Source organism: Zeugodacus cucurbitae, chromosome 2 (genome assembly GCF_028554725.1).
Source record: "Zeugodacus cucurbitae isolate PBARC_wt_2022May chromosome 2, idZeuCucr1.2, whole genome shotgun sequence".
NCBI lineage: Eukaryota > Metazoa > Arthropoda > Insecta > Diptera > Tephritidae > Zeugodacus > Zeugodacus cucurbitae.
In genome coordinates, this window is record NC_071667.1 from 37,378,071 (window position 1) to 37,401,974 (window position 23,904).

General features: G+C 33.9%; 1 protein-coding gene and 1 non-coding gene across 2 annotated transcripts in view; one reads left to right on the forward strand and one right to left on the reverse strand.

Moving 5' to 3' along the window:
• LOC105219968 (alpha/beta hydrolase domain-containing protein 17B) overlaps positions 1 to 23,904 on the reverse strand; it is a 48,510-nt gene that overhangs the window by 18,930 nt on the left and 5,676 nt on the right. The window contains exons 2-3 of the mRNA XM_054225515.1: positions 2,904 to 3,083; positions 2,718 to 2,850 (exon numbers count right to left, since the gene is read on the reverse strand). Of these exons, the coding sequence (XP_054081490.1) occupies positions 2,718 to 2,850; positions 2,904 to 3,083 (313 nt within the window). The remainder of the gene's footprint in view (positions 1 to 2,717; positions 2,851 to 2,903; positions 3,084 to 23,904) is intronic.
• On the forward strand, positions 3,913 to 4,019 carry LOC114805062 (U6 spliceosomal RNA). Its single transcript, XR_003753156.1, has one exon. It is a non-coding gene; the product is annotated as a U6 spliceosomal RNA (small nuclear RNA).

A 23,904-nucleotide genomic window follows, 5' to 3' on the forward strand; every position in this document is an offset into this window, starting at 1 on the left:
CATATTAACTCCTAAATCAACAAAGCTAAAAACTTGCTCTAAACTGAAGTTATTTATTACATAGGGGGAAAGATCAACAGTTCTACGGGAAAAGCACATCGTTTTACATTTTTTAAGATTCAGTGGCATATCATTTTTGTGACACCAAGTAACTAAATTATTTAAATCCGATTGCAACTCAGTCCTTTCATTATGAGAAGTATATGATTTAAAAAGTTTTACATCATCCGCATATAATAAAATTTCTGAAAACTTAATTACTGAAGGTATATCATTGATGAACAACAAGAACAGAATCGGGCCGAGATGACTACCCTGTGGAACCCCTGAAGTGACACTAATTGAATCGGATAATGTATTATTAAATAAAACTTGTTGTTTTCTGTTAGTAAGATATGAGGATACCCATTCAAGAAGTCTTGGTTGAAAACCAAGAAGATTCAGTTTTTGCAAAAGAATTGAGTGGTTTACTCTATCGAATGCTTTACTAAAGTCTGTATATATAACATCAGTATTCTTATTATCCCTAAAACCCATTGACACATGGTTTACAAATTCAAGCAAGTTAGTTACTGTAGATTTCCCTTTACAAAATCCATGCTGAGAGAATGAAATTAAAGGAGAGATTAAGAAAGTTATTTGGTCAGTGACAATAGCTTCAAAAAGATCTTCGATTTTAACATACAATTTCTGACAAAATAAGGGTGTGGCGTCGCCCACTTATGAGTCAAAAACGATATCTCAGGAACTACTCGACCGATTTCAATGAAATTCGGTATATGATATTTTCTTGACACCCTGATGACACGTGTGGAAAATGGATGAAATCGGTCGCTTTCACAAGCACATCAACTTCCAATATAACTCAATTTTGAATTTCATCTGGTTCGTTCACTTTAAAATATATACATAAGGAACCGATGAAGATAGCGGAATAAAACTGTACAAATAGGACAATAACTTTTCAATGCCCCAGATATCTACATGAAGAACTCAGTGCCTAAGGGTAATTTTTAACCGAAAATGTTGGTAAATCTTTTGGATATTTTTTCTCCTAATTGTGTGTCTCTGTTCCAAAAATTATTAAAATCGGATCAGAACTTTTTCCACCAATATTGGTTGTTCAATCTGCCAATTATGGTTATTATATATTTGTTTTATGTCCGGAAAACACGATATATAAGCTCCTCTTTCAAGTCTGTGATGAGACAGAAATCTGTTGGAAATGTTATTAAAATACCGAGGTGTCAACTGCGACCTTATTATTTAAAATATCTAGCAACTGTTTCTACCAGCAACAGTTTATCGAGGAACAACTGGCGTAAATCACATGCCAACAGAAGCATAGCAGAAGCTGTAGGAATGTACAGAGTTGGTCCTAACCGACTACCCAGAGGTAGTCCAGCCCTTATTGATCGTTCTCTGATATGAAGTCTGCTACTTTAACTGTAAATTTCCTGTTTATGCATATGACTGTTTATGCAATTCGTTGCTGCATTAGTTATTAGATCATTAAAATCTCGTATACCTTCGTCAATTTCTCTTTCCGTTTTTATTTTTAAATCAATGTTAATGTGGCTACTCACATATTTTTTATATGTTAACCAGTTCATATTGTGAGATGGTAGACCAACTTTTGGCTCTGCGAATATGGGTCTGAACATATGACGAGACGAGTGTGCCAACATAAAAAAACACTATAATACTAAATAATAGTATAATAGGAAGCAGTATATCTCTTAATGAATCGGTAAAGAAATATTCACTTCTATTATGTGTACTGTGCTGTATGCAACTTTTTTTAATTAAGTTAATTTCATATAATATTGCATATATTAAATGAACGATGTACACATTTTATTCGATATGGTCACCTTTTGCTTTCATACAGTATTCGTTGGTATTGGTGACACTGCCCGAACCAAAGATATTTTGAGACTACAGTTCAATGGAACGAAATGTAGACTTCCAGATGGCCAATTATCTGCCATGAATATATTTTTACACTAATGCTGAGTAGTAGTACTTAAACACGGCTTCTAAAACATTTTTTCATTTGTAAAAAGATGCTTTCATAACCATTCAAAACTTATGTAAATCAATCATGGCAATACGATTTTTTAGTTATCCACTCAATGGATAAGAACCGGGAGGAGGGTGATCGTTTTGGTTTATTATTAGCAAAAATCGAACTGATTATTATACATATGTATAGGTCTACTCCTACTACATACATATTACAATACAAATAAAGGCACTTTTATCTGTGATTTGTCCTTTTAACAGAATTTATGGCAAGACTAAATAGAACAATGAAATACCAGAGATAGCTTTAATAGTTGGTGAGGTATGTACAATAATAAATATTAAAAAACAGGGTCATGACCACTTTCCAAACTGTAATCCTCTGGACCAAATTTCCCTTTTATACAGTAATTTAGTTATAGGACGTGTAGTAAATTTCAACAAGTTATTTAAATTTTTAGTCAAATTACTCTTGCACGGACAGACAGATACACATCCGGAATATAATTTGTGTCGTAATCCAAGCCAAATTTATATATATAGTCCTAATAGCAAACAATTTTAACAACGCATTTTTTTCTTTATAACATGCAGCCTTTTTTGTATTAAAATCATAAAGGTTGTTTAATGGTGCATTTGCTCCAAAAATGTAAGACATTATTATATATGTATATATAGATATATATTCTTACCTCGACCCACAAAGGTTCAACGGCTTTTGGACAGCGTTCATAAATACCTATCCCATGTGAAAAATCTATGACCTCATCGTCAGTTCCATGTATTACTAAAACTGGTGATTTGACTTTCGAAACTTTATCAATACTGGAAAAAATTAATTTGATTAATACATAATATGGATCTAATAAAGTACATACCTTGGAAATGCATCGAAAAACCACGTTCTTTTTGTGTTACGGAAAACTACTCTTAGTCCAGACATCAGTGGAGAATGAAGAATTACTGCTCCAACTTCATGCTTTGTTGCCAAATCAACTGTTGGGACTGTACCAATACTTTGACCGTATAAAATTATAGTTTCTGGACTGATATTAAACCTATATTGAATACATATTTATATCTATTAATGGCATATATACATAAGTACGTACGTATCAAGAGTAAATAATGGTAGGCTTCGGGGAGAAATTGTACAGGTTAAAGGAATATAATATAATTTTGGTATTACAAAAATACATTCACTATAATTCCTTTCGGATTAATTGCTTCTCATTACCTCTCCATGTAACATATCAAGTCTCTGGTTAAAAAAATAAAGGAAATTGTAAAATTTAAAATATTATGGATTTGAACAGGCTATCCCAAAAATAGTGTTTGAGACGTGTTTCGACGATCGGAAGAAGCGTATGAATAGTTTTAAGGCGACAACAATAATGTTGACTAATGAAAAATTAAAAAAAAAAAAAACAGAAAATTCCATTTTTAATTTTTTAAAATACCTCGTAAGTTTGTCAATATTTATTACAGTTTACACATTAAAAATAAATAAAATTTTTCACTTTCCACCACCAAACTACACTATATACAAGACTATATGCTCACTTAATTTTGCTAAGATATAGTGGAACTTCTCTAACTCGAATCACCACAATACACAAAAAACTTCGAGTTAGAGAGACTTCGAGTTATAGAATTTTCATTAAAACATATAAATTTTCAAAAAGCTGTAATATAAGATTTTATTTATTTACTTCGCAAAAATTTTGATGGACATACGTTAAAAGATGTTTTCTGTAATTTTGTTCGTTGCAGTTTGCTATTGTTTGGCTATTGAAGTCTGTATCCCATGCCTTTGTTAGATGATTTATACAACCCATAAGTATAATATTAAACTTTTTGTTCGCCTCCGTACGATATAGAGGAACTGTTCTTGCTTCGGCAGATCATATACTAAAATTGGAACGATAAAAAGAAGATTAGCATGGCCCCTGCGCAAGGATGACACGCAAAATCGTGAAGCGATCAGTGGTGTGATCTCCACTAGTTGGAATGCCGAACGGTTAGAGTGTGTTTGGTTTGATTTGGTGTGTTTGCGCGTGAGGTGTTTAAGCGGCGAAGACAATTAGCTGGAAACTAAGGATAGTTCCTTTGTGTGAATGGTGTGTGTATTGTGTGTGTATTGGATGAGAGGATGGGGTCCAACCCCTGGTCACCAGTCCAGAGCAGTATGGAAGCTCAACTGGTAGTAGGTTGTTTTTTTTTTTTTTTTTTGGCTACGAGGTCTGACCGGAGACTTAATTCTGGTACCACGGAGAGTAGGAGCCCTTGGAGTTCGCTCCAACCTACACGTGCGGACTGGCCCCTCGGGGAGTATCGTGGTGGTTGTGGTTTAATACCCGAATGCGGGGAGAGTGATCCTTGTTACTCAATGTGGAGTTGCATTGCAACCGGGTGCCGGACCCAAAGTACTGCAGAGGTTTTAGATAGGCCTCGAACGTCACCAAGGTGGTTAGTGTGTCCATTCCACATGTCAATTGGTACCGAATAATGCTTTGCATATTCGGGGCGCTGATCATCGCATTGATTTGATCCGCTGTGTTTTTGAGCACCGTGAGGTAAGGCCGTCGTCGGCAGGTACTCACGTAAATATTGGCTTTAGATATAGAGGGACTATTTTTAATTCTGCCTCGATAGTAAAATTTTAAATTTTGTATTATGCCCTCACCAAAAAGTTCGATTTATGGAAGGAAATTTGTATGAAAGTTGCCTTCTATTCCCACTTAAGATGTTCGAGTTATAGAAATTCGAGTTAGGGAAGGAAATTTGTATGCAATTTGGCTTCTAAACGCTATTGCCATGACAAGTGTTCGAGTTATGGAAATCTTCGAGATGTGGAAGTTCCACTGTATCTCACATATTAACCGATATATGCGGAATAAATCCCACACATTATTAGGTATATGGGAGCTAGGGGAAGTTCTGATCCGATTTTAATAATTTTTGGAACAGAGACACACAATTAGGAGAAAATAATTTCCTCTGAATTAAATTAAAATATCTGAAAGATTTGCCGATATTTTCGGTGAAAAATTACCCTTAGGAACTGAGTTCTTCATGTAGATATCAGGGGCTTTGAAGAGTTATAGTCCGATTTCGAAAAATTTTCCAGATGATATATAGTATTTGTGTAAAGTTTTATTCCGCTATCTTCATCGGTTCCTTATTTATATATTATAAATTGAACGAATCAGATGGAATTCAGAATTGAGTTATATGGGAAGTTGGCGTGCTTATGAACCGATCGCCCATTTTTTATCCGTGTTGAAAGGGTGTCAAGAAGATATTATATACCGAATTTCATTGAAATCGGTCGAGTAGTTCCTGAGATATGGTTTTTGACCCATAAGTGGGCGAAGCCACGGCCATTTTCCTTTTTTTGTAAAAAAATTTGAGTGCAGCTTCTATCTGCCTTTCTTATGTAAAATTTAGTGTTTCTGACGTTTTTCGTTAGTGAGTAAACTCACTTTTAGTAATTTTCAATCTAAGCTTTGTATAAGAGGAGGGCGTGGTTACTATCCGATTTCTTTCCTTTTTGGACTGTATAAGGGAATAGCTAAAAGAAACGACTACAGAAAGTTTGGTTTATATACCTTAATTGGTTTGCAGGATATATACAAAAAAATTACACCCAAATATGCCCCTGCCTAATGTGATCCTCTGTTCCAAATGTTACTTTTATAACTTTAATTATGGCTTAGTTATGACACTTTATGTGTTTTCGGTTTTCGCCATTTTGTGGGCGTGGCAGTGGACCGATTTTGGCCATCTTCGAAAGCAACCTCCAAGGAATTTGTGTTCCAAGTTTAATTAAGATATCTCAATTTTATAGTTATAGCTTGCACGGACAGACAGACGGACGGACAGACATCCGGATTTCAACTTCACCCGTCATCCTGATCATTTAAATACAGTGGAACTTCTCTAACTTGAATCACCATAATTCACAAAACAACTTCGAGTTAGAGAGACTTCGAGTTATAGAATTTCATTAAAACATATAATTTGTCAAAAAACTGTAAAATATAGATTTATATCCAGTTTTAATTATTTACTTCGGAAAAAGTTTTATATTCATACGTTAAAATATGTATTCTGTAATTTTGTTGGTTGCAGTTTGCTATTGTTTGGCTCTTTACGTCTGTATCCTATGCCTTTGTTATATGATTTTTGCAATTCTTAAATGTAAAATCATATTTTTTGTTCGCCTCCATAGGATATATAGGGAATCTGTTAAAATTTTGGCTCGATAGAAAAATTTTAATTTTTGTATTATGCCCTGACCAAAAAGTTCTATTTATGGAAGGAAATTTGGATGAAAGTTGCCTTCTATTGCCACTTCAGAAGTTCGAGTTATGGAGAGCTTCGAGTTATAGAAATTCGAGTTAAGGAAGGAAATTTGTATGAAATTTGACTTCTAAACGCTATTGCCAATTCAAGTGTTCGAGTTAGGAGATCTTCGAGTTATGGAAGTTCCACTGTATTTATAACCCCATATCTAACTCTTTTATTTCTGGGTGATACAAACAACCGTTATGTGAACAAAACTATAATACTATTGTGCAACATGTTGCGTGAGTATAAAAAATGCAAAAGCAATGCATAAACAAAACAAGAACAGAACAAGAAGCACAGCACTTAATGACTGGCCAAACTTGGCCAAATTCCAAAATTTTCGGTTAGTATTATTACGAAAGAGTTCTAGGAAGAGTGCCACTATTAGGTTTCTCATGAAACTGTGCGCCAATACAATAGTACTTTGGCAGAAAACATTGTACCTTCATTGTATTTTTATCCGTCATATTTTAAAAATCCTAATTAATATATAGGTATAAATAAGAAGGAATAAACAAATCCATGTTTTGAAAAAAATAGCGGGAATTGTAAAATTTAAAAGTGTACGGGTTTGGAAAGTCCAATTGTCTAAATTTTGTATTATGTACATGCTCCTGAAATAGTAGCCATTCCTTAGTTCTCGAAAATAACAATTGTTTCGGCGAAGTTAACAACGACAACGACAACGAGGATTCATAGTGTGAAATACTTTTAAATATTGCTTTATTTAAAGAAATAAAGATGGAAACTACCATACATACATATTTTTATTATTTGGTATTCATAATTTAGTATTCATATAAGAAACTTGTTTATACTTATACACTTAAAAAGAACTTTATTTCTGTGCATTTTGTACCTTTCTTATTTGCAATAAGTACTGTATTTTCCTTACCTTCTATTTTAAACAAATAACAACTAATAAAGGGACCTTATGAACAGAGATAAAGAGATGTACAACTTTCATCTCATTGGAAGTGAGAGCGTTATATCAAACGTCAAAACCTAATAATCTTTTAACAGTTGAAATAGATTAGGAGGTTTTGAAAGGGGAAACTGGAACGGCCAGATTGAAATGTTGCAAAAAAATTATACGACGGAGACATTTTTAACCTCCGTGCAGGATCACTTATAAGAACTTAAAACAATAAATATAAATGTAAAAGTGAAATTTTAAGGTATTTGAGGAAATGATTTGTGATATGCAGCAAGGGGAAAAAAATGTTCATGAAAATTAAAAATTAATTTACTAATTGATAGGTATTAATTCACTTTATTTACCATTGAAAGTTCGAAAACCGATTGTTTTTATATACCACTATTTCTCTTACCGAGATTTAATTAAGTATTCTTTATATTAGTATATAATAATTATCGATTCCAATAAATATTGGGTGTTTTAATTAATAGCCCAAAAATTAATATTTTGTCTGATCTGGCAACAATTTAAATTGTTATAAAAAATGCTAATTTAGGGGCTCACACTGCTATGAATGTGATAGCAAAAATCAATATTTGGTCTAATGTTCTCGCATAGAATAAATTAAATGGTAAGATTTTTTTAAGAGAAAAATATCAATTTTAATTTTTCATAAGCGACTGCTATTATTTCGAACACAGTAGTATATATGTATGTACAGTGAGTGCCACTCAAAATGGCCCACCTGCGAAAAGTTTTCAAAACATGTTATAACACCAGGCCTATTTTATTTATTTTGAATTTCTATTATTTTCCTCAAAGCTTAATTAGTAACCAATAAGAAAAAGCAAAAATTATTAAATTTGAATGATATATTTCCAATATTTACAAGAAAACATAAAAACACACCGAAAAATGACGCGTCACTCAAAATGACCCACGCATTGAAAGCAACTCAAATAACTGTATTTTATTAAAACCGTTAACAATTTTGTGTCTGTTTGTTTAGTTTAGACATATTTACTATGATATCGATCAATTAGTTCTATTTGTGACTTTGGAAGTGTAAGATATTGTGAGTTTTCGTAAAATGGGTCCTCAAACTACAAACGAAATACGAAATTTAATAATTCAACATTATAAAAATGGAATAAGTCAAAGAAAAATAGCAGAAATGGTTAAAAGACCACGTGGCACTATAAAAAATATAATAAAACGCTTTACCGAAGAAAATCGGATCACAAACAAAGCGTGAGCGTGAAGAGCATTGGGTTCTCCAAAAAGTAAAAGTAAATCCACGTCTGAGTGCTCCAAATCTTCGAGATATGTTATTAGAACAATTTAATACCATATGCAGTGCAACTACGATCAGAAGGGTTCTCCACAAGGCTGGTTTACATGGAAGAATTGCCCGGAAAAAACCATTTGTTAGTGAGAAAAACAAGAAAGTTCGTTTAGAATACGCTCACAACTACCAAATGAAAGATTTTGAGTTTTGGAAAAACGTAATTTTTGTGGACGAATCCAAATTTATCTTATTTGGATCAGACGGGAGAGTTAACGTATGGCGAAGACCGAATGAAGAGCTGGATCCGAAACATCTTAGACCTACAGTGAAGCATGGTGGTGGACATGTGATGGTGTGGGGTGCTTGTTCCGCCGCAGGAGTTGGAAAACTGTGCTTCGTTGAAGGGAATATGGATAAATTTCAATATTTACAAATTCTGCAAGAAAATTTAAAACAAAGTGCACAGAAGCTGGAAATTGGGAGTACATTTCACTTGTATCAAGATAACGATCCGAAGCATACCGCCCATATCGTAAAGGAATGGTTATTGTATAATTGTCCTAAAGTCTTAAAAACTCCACCGCAATCTCCCGACTTAAACATAATTGAGAACTTATGGCATAAATTGGAAGTAGAAATTCGGAAGCACGCAATATCAAATACAAATGACCTCAAGATTGCCCTAATGGAGGAATGGGAGAAAATATCTCCCGAGTATACAAAAAAATTGGTAGAATCTATTCCAAATAGATTAAAATCAGTTATAAATCAAAGAGGTTATCCCACTAAGTACTAATTCCAAAAAATTTCTGATTATTTTATGAATTTTCATATATTTAAATAAGTGGGCCATTTGATGTGGAACATATAATTTCATGTGAATTGCTTGTTTTGTGTAAATATTGAAAGTATTATTTTATAAATGAACCGTTTTTGTTTTGTTTCTGTTGGCTATTGTCTAAAATTTAAGAAAATAAAAAAAAAAATTACAAATAAAAACTAAGTTTTGGTGTTTTTAACACGTTTTGTAAATTTTTCACAGGTGGGCCATTTTGAGTGGCACTCACTGTATGTATGCATACTATGGCGAATTGTCAGATTGTTCGGATGGCGATATGTTGATAAAGATCTACTATATAAGGACTGTGAGAGTGTCATTTGAATACGTAAAAACTAATCTGCTAGTTTGATAGTATTGAAGAAAGGTTTTTACTTTAACCCAATGATGGCGAATGGAATGTGGCTCCTGTTTGTATTCACTTTAAGAATAACATTGATCCATATAAAAGAAGTAAGGAAAGGCTAAGTTCGGGTGCAACCGAACATCTTATACTCTCGCAATTTATTTAGAGATTTAGCTATATTTTCGGTGAAAAATTACCCTTAGGCACTGAGTTCTTCATGTTTGATATCAGGGGCCTTGAAAAGTCATGGTCCGATTTTAACAATTTTTCCACAAGTGATGTCACAGCTTAAATACAGTATTTGTGTAAAGTTTTATTTCGCTATCTTCATTAGTTCCTTATGTATACATTAAATTGAACGAATCAGAAGCATTCAAAATTGAGTTATATCGGAAGTGGGCGTAGTTGTGAACCGATTTCGCCCATATTCCACCAGTGTCATCAGGGTCTCAAGAAAATATTATATACAGAATTTCATTGAAATCTGTCGAGTAGTTCTTGAGATATGGTTTTTGACCCATAAGTGGGCGACGTCACGCCCATTTTCCATTTTGTAAAAAAAATCTCAGTGCAGCTTCCTTCTGTCATTTCTTATGTAAAATTTGGTGTTTCTGACGTTTCTCTTTAGTGAGTTAACACACTTTTAGTCATTTTCACCCTAACCTTTGTATGGGAGGTGGGCGTGGTTATTATACGATTTCTTTCATTTTTGGACTGTATAAGGAAATAGCTAAAAGAAACGACTGCAGAAAGTTTGGTTTATATAGCTTTATTGGATTGCAAGATATATACAAAAACCTATTTGGGGGCGGGGTCACGCCCACTTTTCCAAAAAAATTACATTCAAATGTGCCCCTCCCTAACGGACAGACAGACATCCGGATTTGAACTTTACTCGTAACCCTGATCACTTTGGTATATATAACCTTATATCTAACTCGTGTAGTTTTAGGACTTACAAACAACCGTTATGTGGACAAAACTATAATACTCTCTTAGCAACTTTTGTTGCGAGAGTATAAAATTAATAGCATAAAACAAGACATCATATCGTTCATTTACATGAATAGTGTCATAACTCAAAAAACACGATTTTTGAGTTGAGTATGCAGAATTGTGCGCAATTTCATCGTCCATATTGTATACAAACTTCATTCCGATGCGTGGGAAAATAAACCGTGATATAAGAATGTGCCGTTCTTAAACTTGTTATGTTGCATTAGTTTTTAACCACAATAACGACACTTCTCAGTTGTGCCTGAATTAGTTATAATTTTTTTTACGAAATAACGACATATTTTGTGTTCCAACACATATTGTGAAAAGGTGAATTTGGTTTTCTTTTCAGAAAGAACGACACATTTTGTATTACAACGATATTGGTGAAATATTAATTAAATCTTTCATATTGCTTTTTTAGCAAAAACGACACATTTGACTTATGACGGCGAAATTGATTTATATTTTTCACAAATAACGACATAATTCAAAATGGGTCACATTTATGCCCAAGAAAAAGCATTAGTTCACTCTATTTGACCATTAATGCTCAACATTGTATTAATATATTACAGGCCACTAGATTTGTAAATAAACTGATGGCATTTTTTTATATTTGCTAAATAAGAGACAATTGAAAACTTTAAATCGCTCTCCTGAAAAATCGATTTTTTTGAGTTGTGACGCTTCAAGTAAATGAGCGATATGATGTACTTGCGGATCCTATAACTAGAAATGTTATACAGTAGTTTTCTGAAATAACGAATATTCGTTTTAACGAAAACCGCTTATAACGAACAAGCAAATTTGTTACATTGAGTACCTTAAATAACGAACATCGGGGATTTGTACGTACTCGGTTTAACGAACAACATGAAGAAGACATATGAAAAAAGAGAAAAAATTCAAATAACATCGAACCAGAATTAAAAATAAAACTTGAAAAAACTTCAAAACAAATGTGCAAATTGAAAAAATGTTGAATTTTATAAAAAAAAGCTTAAAATAATTGATCAGCACCAAATATAAGTATAAGTGTCAGAATTGGTCCATTTTGGAAGAATTTATTGTATTGGAATTGTTTTGTTATGGTTTTTCATTTTTAACAAATAATTAATAAAACAATTTATTAAACTGCAATTTACAGATATTTAACTCATTTTTATTGAAAAACATACCTCTAAGTGAGTTAACGCATTAACGAAAATTTCGATGTAACGAACAGGCCTGACAATTAATATGTTCGTTATTTCGGAAAACTACTGTATTATTATCACCCATATTATGTATATATAATATCCTGAGTTCAGTCGCCTTCAGGCTATCGTAGCCCGAAAAATACATTAAGAGAGGCTACTGGCGAATATGACAGGCTACTGATCGCCAGTCGCCATTTTTTGCATATTATCTATTACTATCAACCCTCATTACAGTATCCAAATATGTCAAAAGCAGGCTACTGATCAAGACCAGTTTCTTCATTATAGATTGTAGTTTTGAGTAAAGCAGTATAATACATATATTCAGAGGGCGAAGAAATTGTAAATACAAATAAAAAATGTGTTTACATTAATATATAATTGAATGAGTTGCTTTTTAAATATTATTTAAAAAAATGCAAAACTATGGAATGGCTTTGAAGCCGATTCAGGTCACCACATAGGACTGGAAAAGAATAGCAGAAGCTAATATTTTAATAATACTCTATTTTTGAGCAATTTGTTAAATTATATTTACTTCTGAGATATAGATATTAATATACAGATGTTGCAGTTCTTTTTTAGGTGCTGAAATGTGCACATTTGTTCCTTTCATACATCGGATTACATCAGGAAATTCTGTTTGATTGCTTATTATTTTAGTTGTATTTTGCTCTTATACACTTATGCTAAATTTTATATGTTTTCGGCATATTTTCTGTTGCATAAATGTGGTCACTTCTTTAAGAATCGCTAACATTGTGTTTGAGTTGTGAAATTCCGAAGTCATTGTGACCTTTTTGATAGCTACCTTCAGAATTGGAGAGACATCAGTTGATCGGTTGATGGATTTAAAATGTGGCCAATAAGTATGAAAATGCTTTGTTTGATCTATTTGAAAATATACAAAATATAGTAAACATAACAAATAACAACATTTGAATCCTTAGCGTACTTCATAAGTGAAATATCCAAAGGACTGGAACGATCTCTAATTAACCGTCGAATTAATGCGACATTCAAGCTTTCTTCCCGACTCACGAAAAATAATTAATAATTACTCATTATAGTTCTTTTTTGTATTTTGTTTCAAATAAAATATTTCTGTTCGCGTATTTGTATTGTTAACTGCACAAATTGTCACTCACATTTTAACAGTGCTGCCAAATACTTACAAAATAATTGTAAACTCAGGGCTGTTATTTGCGTATTCTTGGCAACTGAGATAAATAGCTTATCGTAATAAAAAATCTAGACTCAGTAGCCACAGAGTGTGAGCTTTCAAAGAGTACGGACGTGTTTAATGCGCTCCGTGAAAACTTTCATAATAAATTAATAATAAAAGCAAAACAAAAAATAAACAACCAATAACTTGTGTATTCGAAATTTGAAATGAAAACACAAAACATAAACAAAACAAATTAGTTTAAAATAACAATAAATAACAAACAACATATAAAAGTGAACAAAACAAACAAATAAAAAAACAAATATGAGCGCTAGCGCTGCGCAGTCTCAACAGCAAGGTCGTAGGCATTCTCTGAACGCCTACTTCAGCTTTGTTGAGCCTGCAAAATCTGCTCTCTCAAATAAACAATCAAACGGTGAGAAAGATGAGTCATCGAAGCGCTCAGCCGAGCAGCAGAAGGGATCAGCAGAAACTGAAAAAAACAGCAAGTGCGCAACATCAACCAAGCAGGTATCAGCAAACGAGCGGACAACAATGGAAAAAACAATGCAAGGTGAGCATGTACCGAAGAGAAAAGTACAATCTGTACAGACTGGCATTAACCGCTACGTCAACATAAAAAGGAAATCAAGTCCTATCAAGACAGCGGTTAATGCCAAAAAGTTTCAACCCGCCACGCTTAATACAAATAAGCCTGGAAATTTAAATGGCAACAGATTTGACATACTAAGCAATGGTTTGGACGACGATGCGAAGGGTGCCACCACAGTCGCGAATGCTAAGCCGCCGCCAATATATTTACGTGAGCGTAGCTCAAATGCACTTGTTGATAAACTCAGTGAAATTGTAGGTACCAACAATTTTCATATCGTGCCTTTGAAAAAAGGCAAGATTGATGAAACTAAAATACAATCCTACACTGAGAAAAGTTTTATGGATATAGTGAAATTTTTGTCAAATAACAACAAGAATTATTATTCTTATCAACTGAAGAGCTCTAAAGGCCTAGTTGTTGTTGTAAAAGGCATTGAGTCTTCGGTAGAATCTAATGATATCAAAGAAGCCCTTGAAGAATGCGGCTTTGGAATTAAAAATGTGGTAAATATCTTCAATAGAAATAAAGTACCACAACCAATGTTTAAAATTGAATTGTTGCCAAACTCTAATCCAATAAAAAAGAATGAAACACACCCAATATACAATTTAAAATATTTACTCCATCGTAGAATTACCGTTGAAGAACCTCATAAAAGAAATGGTCCGGTACAATGCACTAACTGCCAAGAGTATGGGCATACCAAATCATATTGCACTCTACGCAGTGTTTGTGTGGTATGTGGTGATTTGCACCCAACATCAAAATGCACTCTTAAAAAAGAGGATACAAATAAAAAATGCAGTAACTGTGGAGGAAATCATACTGCTAACTACAGGGGCTGCCCTGTATATAAAGACTTGAAATCAAAATTGTCACTGGGAATTCAAGCTCGTCGTAACCAAATGTTGAATATCCCTCGTAACGAAAATGTAGTAATTACAGACCAGAGTTCGAAACCTGGTAATTCTAAGGATATATTTGTCCAGGGAAGCTATGCAAATGTGGTAAAAGGCAACGCTGTGCAAATGCAACAACCACAAAATCCACCAAGTGGAGGTATTGAAAATATGATTCTAAATCTGACTCAATGTATGACACAATTCATGTCTACGATGCAAAACATGATCCAAGATTTGATCAAATCTCAAAATCAAATGTTACAAACTTTATTATCTAAAAAATGAGTATACTAAATATTTGTATATGGAATGCCAACGGTGTAAATCAACACAAACTGGAGTTAATACGATTTCTGACTGAAAAAAACATAGATGTTATGCTGATATCAGAAACTCATTTAACAAATAAAAACAATTTCTTTATAGCGGGATATAGACTTCATGTTACAAATCATCCAGATGGAAAGGCGCACGGTGGAACAGCAGTATTGGTTAGAAATCGGCTAAACCACCATGCTTTAGAACCACATGCTACAGCGCAGCTACAAGCTACAACAATATCATTGAAAAATCGAGGCTCTGACCTCAATCTGACGGCTATATACTGTCCACCTCGTTTTAAAATTACAGACTGCGAATTTAAAGATTTTTTTGGAACGCTAGGTCCAAGATTTCTAGCTGGTGGTGATTATAATGCAAAACACATGTACTGGGGTCACGTCTTATTAATCCGAAAGGACGACAGCTGTACTATACTATTATAAATAAGCACAATAACCTTGATATAATATCTCCTGGTAAGCCGACATACTGGCCCAGTGATAGAAACAAAATACCAGACTTAATAGATTTTGCTGTAGTCAAAAATATATATAGATCGCTAATAACAGCAGATACATGTACAGACTTATCTTCAGATCATTCTCCTGTACTAATAAAGTTACTCGAACAGCCCATGATAGTTGAGCCAAAAGTATCTCTAACATCTTTTAAAACTAACTGGTTGAAATATAGAAAATATATCAGTAGCCACATTAATATCGATTTAAAAATAAGTACAGGAAGAGACATTGATGAAAGCGTAATGGAATTCAATGATGTAATAACAAATGCAGCTGCCTTGGCAACACCTAAAAGAAAAGTTAAGGTTTTTAGAAACATGACTAATAATGAAATAGAAAAGCTTGTAAATGAGAAAAGGCAAGCGAGACGTGAATGGCAGTTAAGTCGTTCCCCTTCAACTCTGCGTCAACTGAAATCGGCTGTACGTAAGTTAAAAAAGCACTTAAACGCGATGAAGAATACAATACTGAAAATTATATAAAGCACCTGTGTCCAAATTCTAGCAAGAAAAACTCCCTTTGGAAAGCCCAAAAGTATTTTAAGCCTCCAGTAGATTCCAAGATGCCTATAAGACAGTCGAATGGTAATTGGGCGCGCAGTAATGAGGAAAAGGCAAATTGCTTTTCTTTGTAAATCACCTTGAAAAGGTATTTCAACCCAATGTACCAAAAAACAACTTTAAGTTGCCAACTTTGCCCAATATTGCAAACGAGTCAAGCGTGTCTATTAGGACGTCTACTTATGAAATTATCAAGATCCTAAAAGAGCTAAATCCGAAAAAGTCTTCAGGACACGAAAATATTACTCCAAAAATGTTAATTGAGTTGCCAAATATTGCTATATCAGTGCTCTCTTTGCTCTTTAATGCAATTCTTGGTTTCGGGTACTATCCAATTTCGTGGAAAAAGTGGCAGATCATCATGATAGATAAACCTGGAAAAGACTTAGCACAACCATCTTCCTACAGACCAATAAGTCTCTTACCATGTCTTTCCAAAATATTCGAAAAAGTTTTACTATCAAAAATGTCTCCTTTCCTCCACGAAAATAATATAATACCAACCCATCAATTCGGGTTTCGTGCTAAACATGGCACAGTAGAGCAAGTGAATAGAATTACAAACGAAATCAGGAAAGCATTCGAGCACAGAGAGTACTGTTCAGCTATTTTTCTCGATGTAGCTCAGGCGTTCGATAAGGTCTGGCATGAAGGCCTTTTATGGAAAATCAAAAACGTTTTACCTTACGAATTGCATAAAACATTGGAGTCATATTTAAGAAATAGGAAATTTACGGTTAAAGTAGCAGATTTTATATCAGAAGAACGAGCAATAAGGGCCGGTGTACCTCAGGGCAGTGTATTAGGCCCCACTCTGTACATAATATATACAGCAGACCTTCCAATAGCTAACAACGTATTGACATCCACTTTTGCGGATGACACAGCCATAGTAAGCCGAAACAAATGCCCCATTAGAGCATCAAGAGTATTAGAGGAGCACTTAACTTGTGTCGAAGAATGGCTAGCCAACTGGCGTATAAAAATTAATGAGCAAAAATGCAAGCATGTTACATTTTCTCTAAGGCCAGAAACATGTCGGACAATTAAAATAAACAATGTATTAGTACCCCAAGCGAATGAAGTAACTTATCTTGGGATTCACCTGGATCGAAGGCTTACGTGGCGGAAACATATAGCGAGTAAAGTAACTTGCATGAAGTTAAGAGCAGCAAATTTAAATTGGCTTCTAAACAAAAATTCTAAACTTAGCCTAGACAACAAAGTCCTGTTATACAATGCAATCATAAAACCGATTTGGATGTATGGTATTCAACTGTGGGGTACGACCTGTGCAACCAACATTGATATAATTCAGAGATTCCAATCTAAAATGCTTAGAACAATAACGGGTTCACCATGGTACATGCGTAATGAAAATATCCATAAGGATCTTGATATTCCTATGGTAAAGAAGGAAATAGAGGACAGCAGAAAGAAATATATTTCTAAACTTCGTGAACATCCAAACCCATTGGCAAACGCCTTGGTACATTCCAATCAAACTCGTTTAAAAAGAAGAGATCTACCTGCCTACTAAAGAGCAACGTTCTGCCAAAAAGCTCAAACACATTCTTGAGCTTACTTAGTTGTAAATAGATTTAAGATTTTAATACTTATTGTTAGGCTTTAAACAAATCAGATTCAATAAATAAAGAAATATTGAAAAAAAAAAAAACTCAGTAGCCAAGGCTACTATAATGGCGATTATTCGCCAGTAGCTTTACACAATTGAGGTGTATATTTCACACATATTACACAATTTATAATATTATAATTATATATTATATATTACAATAAAAATAAATAATAATACAATTCAAGTGATCAAAACACAAGTGCACAACAACAAAACAGCAGACGACAGCAAGCAAGCAGGTACCAGCAAACGAGCGGACACCAAAGGGAAAAACAATGCAAGGTGAGCATGTATCAAAAAGAAAAACACCATCTGTACAGATTGGTATTGACCGCTACGTCAATATTAAAAGGAAATTAAGTCCCTTAAAGTCAGCGGTCAATTCCAAAAAACCAACCCTCAACGCTTGATACAAATAAGCCAGGAACTTTAAATGGCAACAGACTTGCCATACTAAACAATGGATCGAACGACGATGCGAAGGGTACCACCACAGTCGTGAATGCCAAGCCGCCGCCAATATATTTGCGAGAGCGTAGCTCAAATGTACTCGTTGCAAAACTAAGTGAAATTGTAGGTACTAACAATTTTCATATAGTGCCTTTGAAAAAAGGCAATATAGATGAAACTAAATCACAACCCTACACTGAGAAAAGTTTTATGTATATAGTGAAATTTTTGTCAAATAACAATAAAAACTATTATTCTTATCAACTGAAGAGCTCGAAAGGCCTAGTTGTTGTTGTAAATGGCATAGTCTTCGGTAGAATCTAATGATGTCAAAGAAGCCCTTGTAGAATGCGGCTTTGGAATTAAAAATGTGGTAAATATCTTCAATAGAAATATGGTACCACAACGAATGTTCAAAATCGAATTGTTGTCAAACTCTAATCCAATTAAAAGGAATGAAACCCATCCAATATACAACTTAAAATATTTGTTACATCGTAGAATTACCGTTGAAGAACCTCATAAAAGAAATGGACTGGTACACCAACTGCCAAGAGTATGGGCGTACCAAGTCTTATTGCACTCTACCCAGTGTTTGCGTGGTATGTGGTGATTTACACCCTACTTCAAAATGTACTCTTAAAAAAGAGGATACAAATAAAAAATGCAGTAATTGTGGAATAAATCACACTGCTAACTACAGGGTGCTGCCCTGTATATAAAGACTTGAAATCAAAATTGTTACTGTGAATTCAAGCTCGTCGTAACCAAATGATGAATATACCTCGTAACGAAAATGTAGAAATTACAGATCAGAATTCGAAACCTGGTAATTCTAAGAATAGTCTTACCCAAGGAAGTTATGCAAATGTGCTAAAAGGTAGCGTTGTGCAAATGCAACAACCGCGAAATCCACCAAATGGAGGTATTGAAAATATAATTCTAAATCTTACTCAATGTATGACACAATTTATGTCTAGCATGCAAAACATGATCCAAGATTTAATCAAATCACAAAACCAAATGCTACAGACCTTATTATCTAAAAAATGAGTATACTAAATATTTGTATATGGAATCCCAACGGTATAATCCAACACAAACTGGAGATAATACGATTTCTGACTGAAAAAAGCATACTACTACTGTCAGAAACTCAATTAACAAATATGAACAATTTCTTTATACCAGGATATGTACTGGGGCTCACGTCTTATTAATCTGAAAGGACGGCAGCTCTATTACACTATTATAAATAAGCACAATAACCTTGATATAATATCTCCTGGTAAGCCGACATACTGGCCCAGTGATAGAAACAAAATGCTGTAGTTAAATATATAGATAGATCGCTAATAACAGTAGACACATATACTGACTTATCTGCTGATTATTCTCCTGTACTAATAAAGTTATGCGGACAGCACATGATAGTTGAGCCGAAAGTTTCTCTAATAACTCATAAAACAAACTGGTTGAAATATAGAAAATATATCAGTAGCCACATTAACATAGATTTAAAAATAAATACAGGAAGATATATTGATAACGGTATAGAAGAATTTAATGATGTAGTAACTAATGCAGCTGTCTTGGCAATACCAAAAAGAAACATTAAGGTTTTTATAAAAATCACTAATAATGAAATAGAAAAGCTTGTGAACGAAAAAAGGCGAGCTAGACACGAATGGCAGATACATCGCTCTCTGAATACAGCACTGTAAATTATATAAAGAAACTGTGTCTAAATTCTAGCAAGCAAATCTCTCTTTGGAAAGCCCAGAAGTATTTAACCCACCGGTAAATTCCAACATGCCTATAAGACAGTCATATGGTAATTGGGCACGAAGTAATGAGGAAAAGGCAAATTGCTTTGCAAATCACCTAGAAAAAGTATTTTAATCTAATTGCCCAAAGAACAATTTTAAGTTGCCAACTTTGCCCAATACCGCATGTCTATTAGGACGTCTACTTCTGAAATTACTAGGATAATAAAAGAACTAAATCCGAAAAAGGCTTCAGGACACGATAATATTACTCCAAAAATGTTAATTGAGTTACCAAATATTGCAAAACAGTGCTCTCCTTGCTCTTTAATGCAATTCTTGGTTTCGGGTACTATCCAATTTCGCGGAAAAAGTCGCAGATTATTATGATAGGTAAAGAACGAGCAATAAGGGTTGGTGTATCTCAGGGCAGTGTGTTAGGCCCAACTGTACATAATATATACTGCAGACATTCCAACAGCTAATAACATATTGACATCCACTTTTGCGGATGACACAGCTCTAGTAAGCCGAAACAATTCCCTATCAGAGCATCAAGAGTATTAGAAGAGCACTTAACTTTAGTCGAAGAATGGCCAGCCAACTGGCATATAAATATTAATGATAAAATTCAAACATGTTACATTTTCGCTAAGATCAGAAACGTGTCGGACAGTTAAAATAAACAATGTGCTAGTACCCCAAGGGAATGAAGTAACTTATCTTGCAATTCACCTGGATCGAAGGCTCATGTGGCGGAAACATATAGCGAGTAAAATAACATGCATGAAATTAAGAGCAGCAAATTTAAATTGGCTTTTAAACAAAAATTCTAAACTAAGCCTAGACAACAAAGTCCTGTTACACAATGCAATCATAAAACCGATTTGGATGTATGTGCAACCAACATTGATATAATTCAGAGATTCCAATCTAAAATTCTTAGAACAATCACACGGGTTCACCATGGTACATGCGTAACGAAAATATTCATAGATCTTGATATTCCTATGGTAAAGAAGGAAATAGAGGACAGCAGAAAGAAATATATATCTAAACTTCGTGAATATCCAAACCCATTGGCAAATGCATTGGTACATTCCTGCAATCAAACACGTTTAAAAAGGAGAGATCTACCAGCCTATTAGAGAGCACCGTTCTACCAAAACAGCTCAAACACATTCCTGAGCTTTTTTAGATGTAAATAGATTTAAGATTTTATTACTTATTGTTAGGCTTTAAACAAAGCAGATTCAATAAATAAAGAAATATGTATAATAAAAAAAAATATTACACAATTTATGAAATCAAACAAGATTATTGTAAATAATAATATTTGAAACTTGATTTTATACCGACGAAATTAAAGATAGTGTCTGTAAATCACTTGTTTCGTGGCTCTCTCTATATAGAAGGATATTAATAACATAAAAATCTAGATGTATTAATATGATCAAACTAATATTTATAATTGCAAGAGTACCTAAACGCTGCACCTTTATAATTTGAGAATATAAAAATCACTATTCAGATCCTTCAGAGTTATTAATACTGCCCAACTTCAACAGAAGATACTTAAATGTACAAAAATCTGGTAATTCAATGACGAATATATAAATTTATTTTAATATATTAAACAACGATTTTCAATTTAAATGATTATCATAGATTTTCGTGTCTCTATACCTGTAACTATATTCCGAAGCCTTACACTATTCGAGGTTAGGGAATTAGTAGTAATCGAGAGCAGATGTTTTCGCTTGGGAAAATCCGACGGGAAAAATATTATGTAATTGTTAATTTTATATTTCTTTAGCCAGTTTCTAAAAAAAATTGCTATATTATTCATACTTATATCGGTGTGGTTGACTTGTATATATGTGATTGGCGTTGCAACCGTCAATACTTCGCGGTTCGGCGCCAGTTGGAGATCCCAAGTGTAACCAAGTCGCTCTCCACCTGGTCCCTCCAACGGAGTGGAGGCCTTCCCCTTCCTCGGCTTCCTCCGGCGGGTACTGCATCGACCACTTTCAGGGCTGGAATGTTTTCGTCCATTCGGACAACATGACCTAGCCAGCGTAGCCGCTATCTTTTTATTCGCTGAACTATGTCAATGTCGTCGTGTTTGACATAGCAGTGCAATATATTCCTTTTCATTACATTAAAAGAAATGAAGCAACCCCTGTCAATTACTACAATATGTTGTCCGAATAGGCACAAAATCCTCGTTGATAAATATAAATAACTTTTTAATACGCACACAGACATATTTATTATGGGAGGCTACTTTAATGCAAGGCATGTCGCGACAAACGACAGCTAAAGTGCGAGATTTATTCTAGGCAGCTCAAGAAACGGGGAGCAAGTTTGTATCGAGCGGAACACAAACTTACTAGCCAATGGATACCAACAAAGTACCAGATGTTACCAGATATTACTAAAAAAATATCTTGAAATTTCATCGAAATAAATAGTTGGCTAGATCTACGCCCTCATCACTCCTCAATAAATTTTACAATAAGTGAAACAGTCATTAAAAGAGATCTCAATTTAAAACTATACAACGAAAATGCGGACAGGACTTCGTTCAAAAAACACTTCAGACTAAAATAAACTGTCCACAAATCACTACATTTGAACATCTAGAGCTAGAAGTTGACACATTTATTAAAGAAATTCAACAAGCTGATTAGGAGTTAAAGCGGAAAATTATAGGTTCAAATTACCCTAAAGAAATAAGAAATCTTCGAAATCACTTCCCCCAGTAGTATTCAACCAGATCATGGAACAATTACAGCAATCACCATTTGTGAACTTAAAAATTAAATTAACAAGTATGGAAAGGCTAAGTTCGGGTGTAACCGAACATTTTATACTCTCGCAATTTATTGAAGAAATTTCATTAAGATAACGCACAAATTTACCCATAAATTCGGCATAAAGTTTAATAGAATAACGAAAATCGTCATATATAGATAAGAGGGCTGAGGTAATTCCTGAACCGATTTCATTCAATTTCACCAGCAAGGGACACTATATCCAATACTATACGCTCACTTAATTTTGCTAAGATATATCACATATTAACCAATACATATATGCGTAATAAAGCCTAACGAATTCTTGAAAAACCTATAATTAAGTATATGGGAGCTAGGAGATGTTGTGACCCGATTTTAATAATTTTTGGAACAGAGACACACTATTGGAAGAAAACAATTTCCTCTGAATTACATTAAATTAGCTGAGAGATTTACCCATATTTTCGGTTAAAATTTAACCTTAGGCGCTGAGTTCAACATGTTCGATATCTGGGGCCTTGAAAATTTATAGTCCGTTTTCGACAATTTTTTCACAAGTGATGCCACTGATCATATACTGTATTTGTGTAAAGTTTTATTTCGCTATCATCATTGGTTCCTAATGTATATATTATAAAGTGAAGGATTCAGATGGAATTCAAAATTGAGTTATAAAGAAAGTAGTCGTGGTTGTGAACCGATTTCATCCATTTTCCACACATGTCATCAGGGTGTCAATAAAATATTATATACCGAATTTCATTGAAATCTGTCGAGTAGTTCCTGAGATATGGTTTTTGACCCATAAGTGGGCGATGCCACGCCCATTTTCCATTTTTTAAAAGATCTCAGTGTTTCTGACGTTTCTCGTTAGTGAGTTAACGAACTTTTAGTCATTTTTAACCTAACCTTTGTATGGGAGGTGGGCGTGGTTATTATACGATTTCTTTCATTTTTGGACTGTATAAGGAAACGGCTAAAAGAAACGACTGCAGAAAGTTTGGTTTATATAGCTTTATTGGTTTGCAAGATATATACAAAAACATATTTGGGGGCGGGGTCACGCCCACTTTTCCAAAAAAAATAACATTCAAATGTGCCCCTCCCTAACGCGATCCTATGTTCCAATTTTATTTTCATAACTTTATTTATGGCTTAGTTATAGCTCTTTATGTGTTTTTGGTTATCGCCAT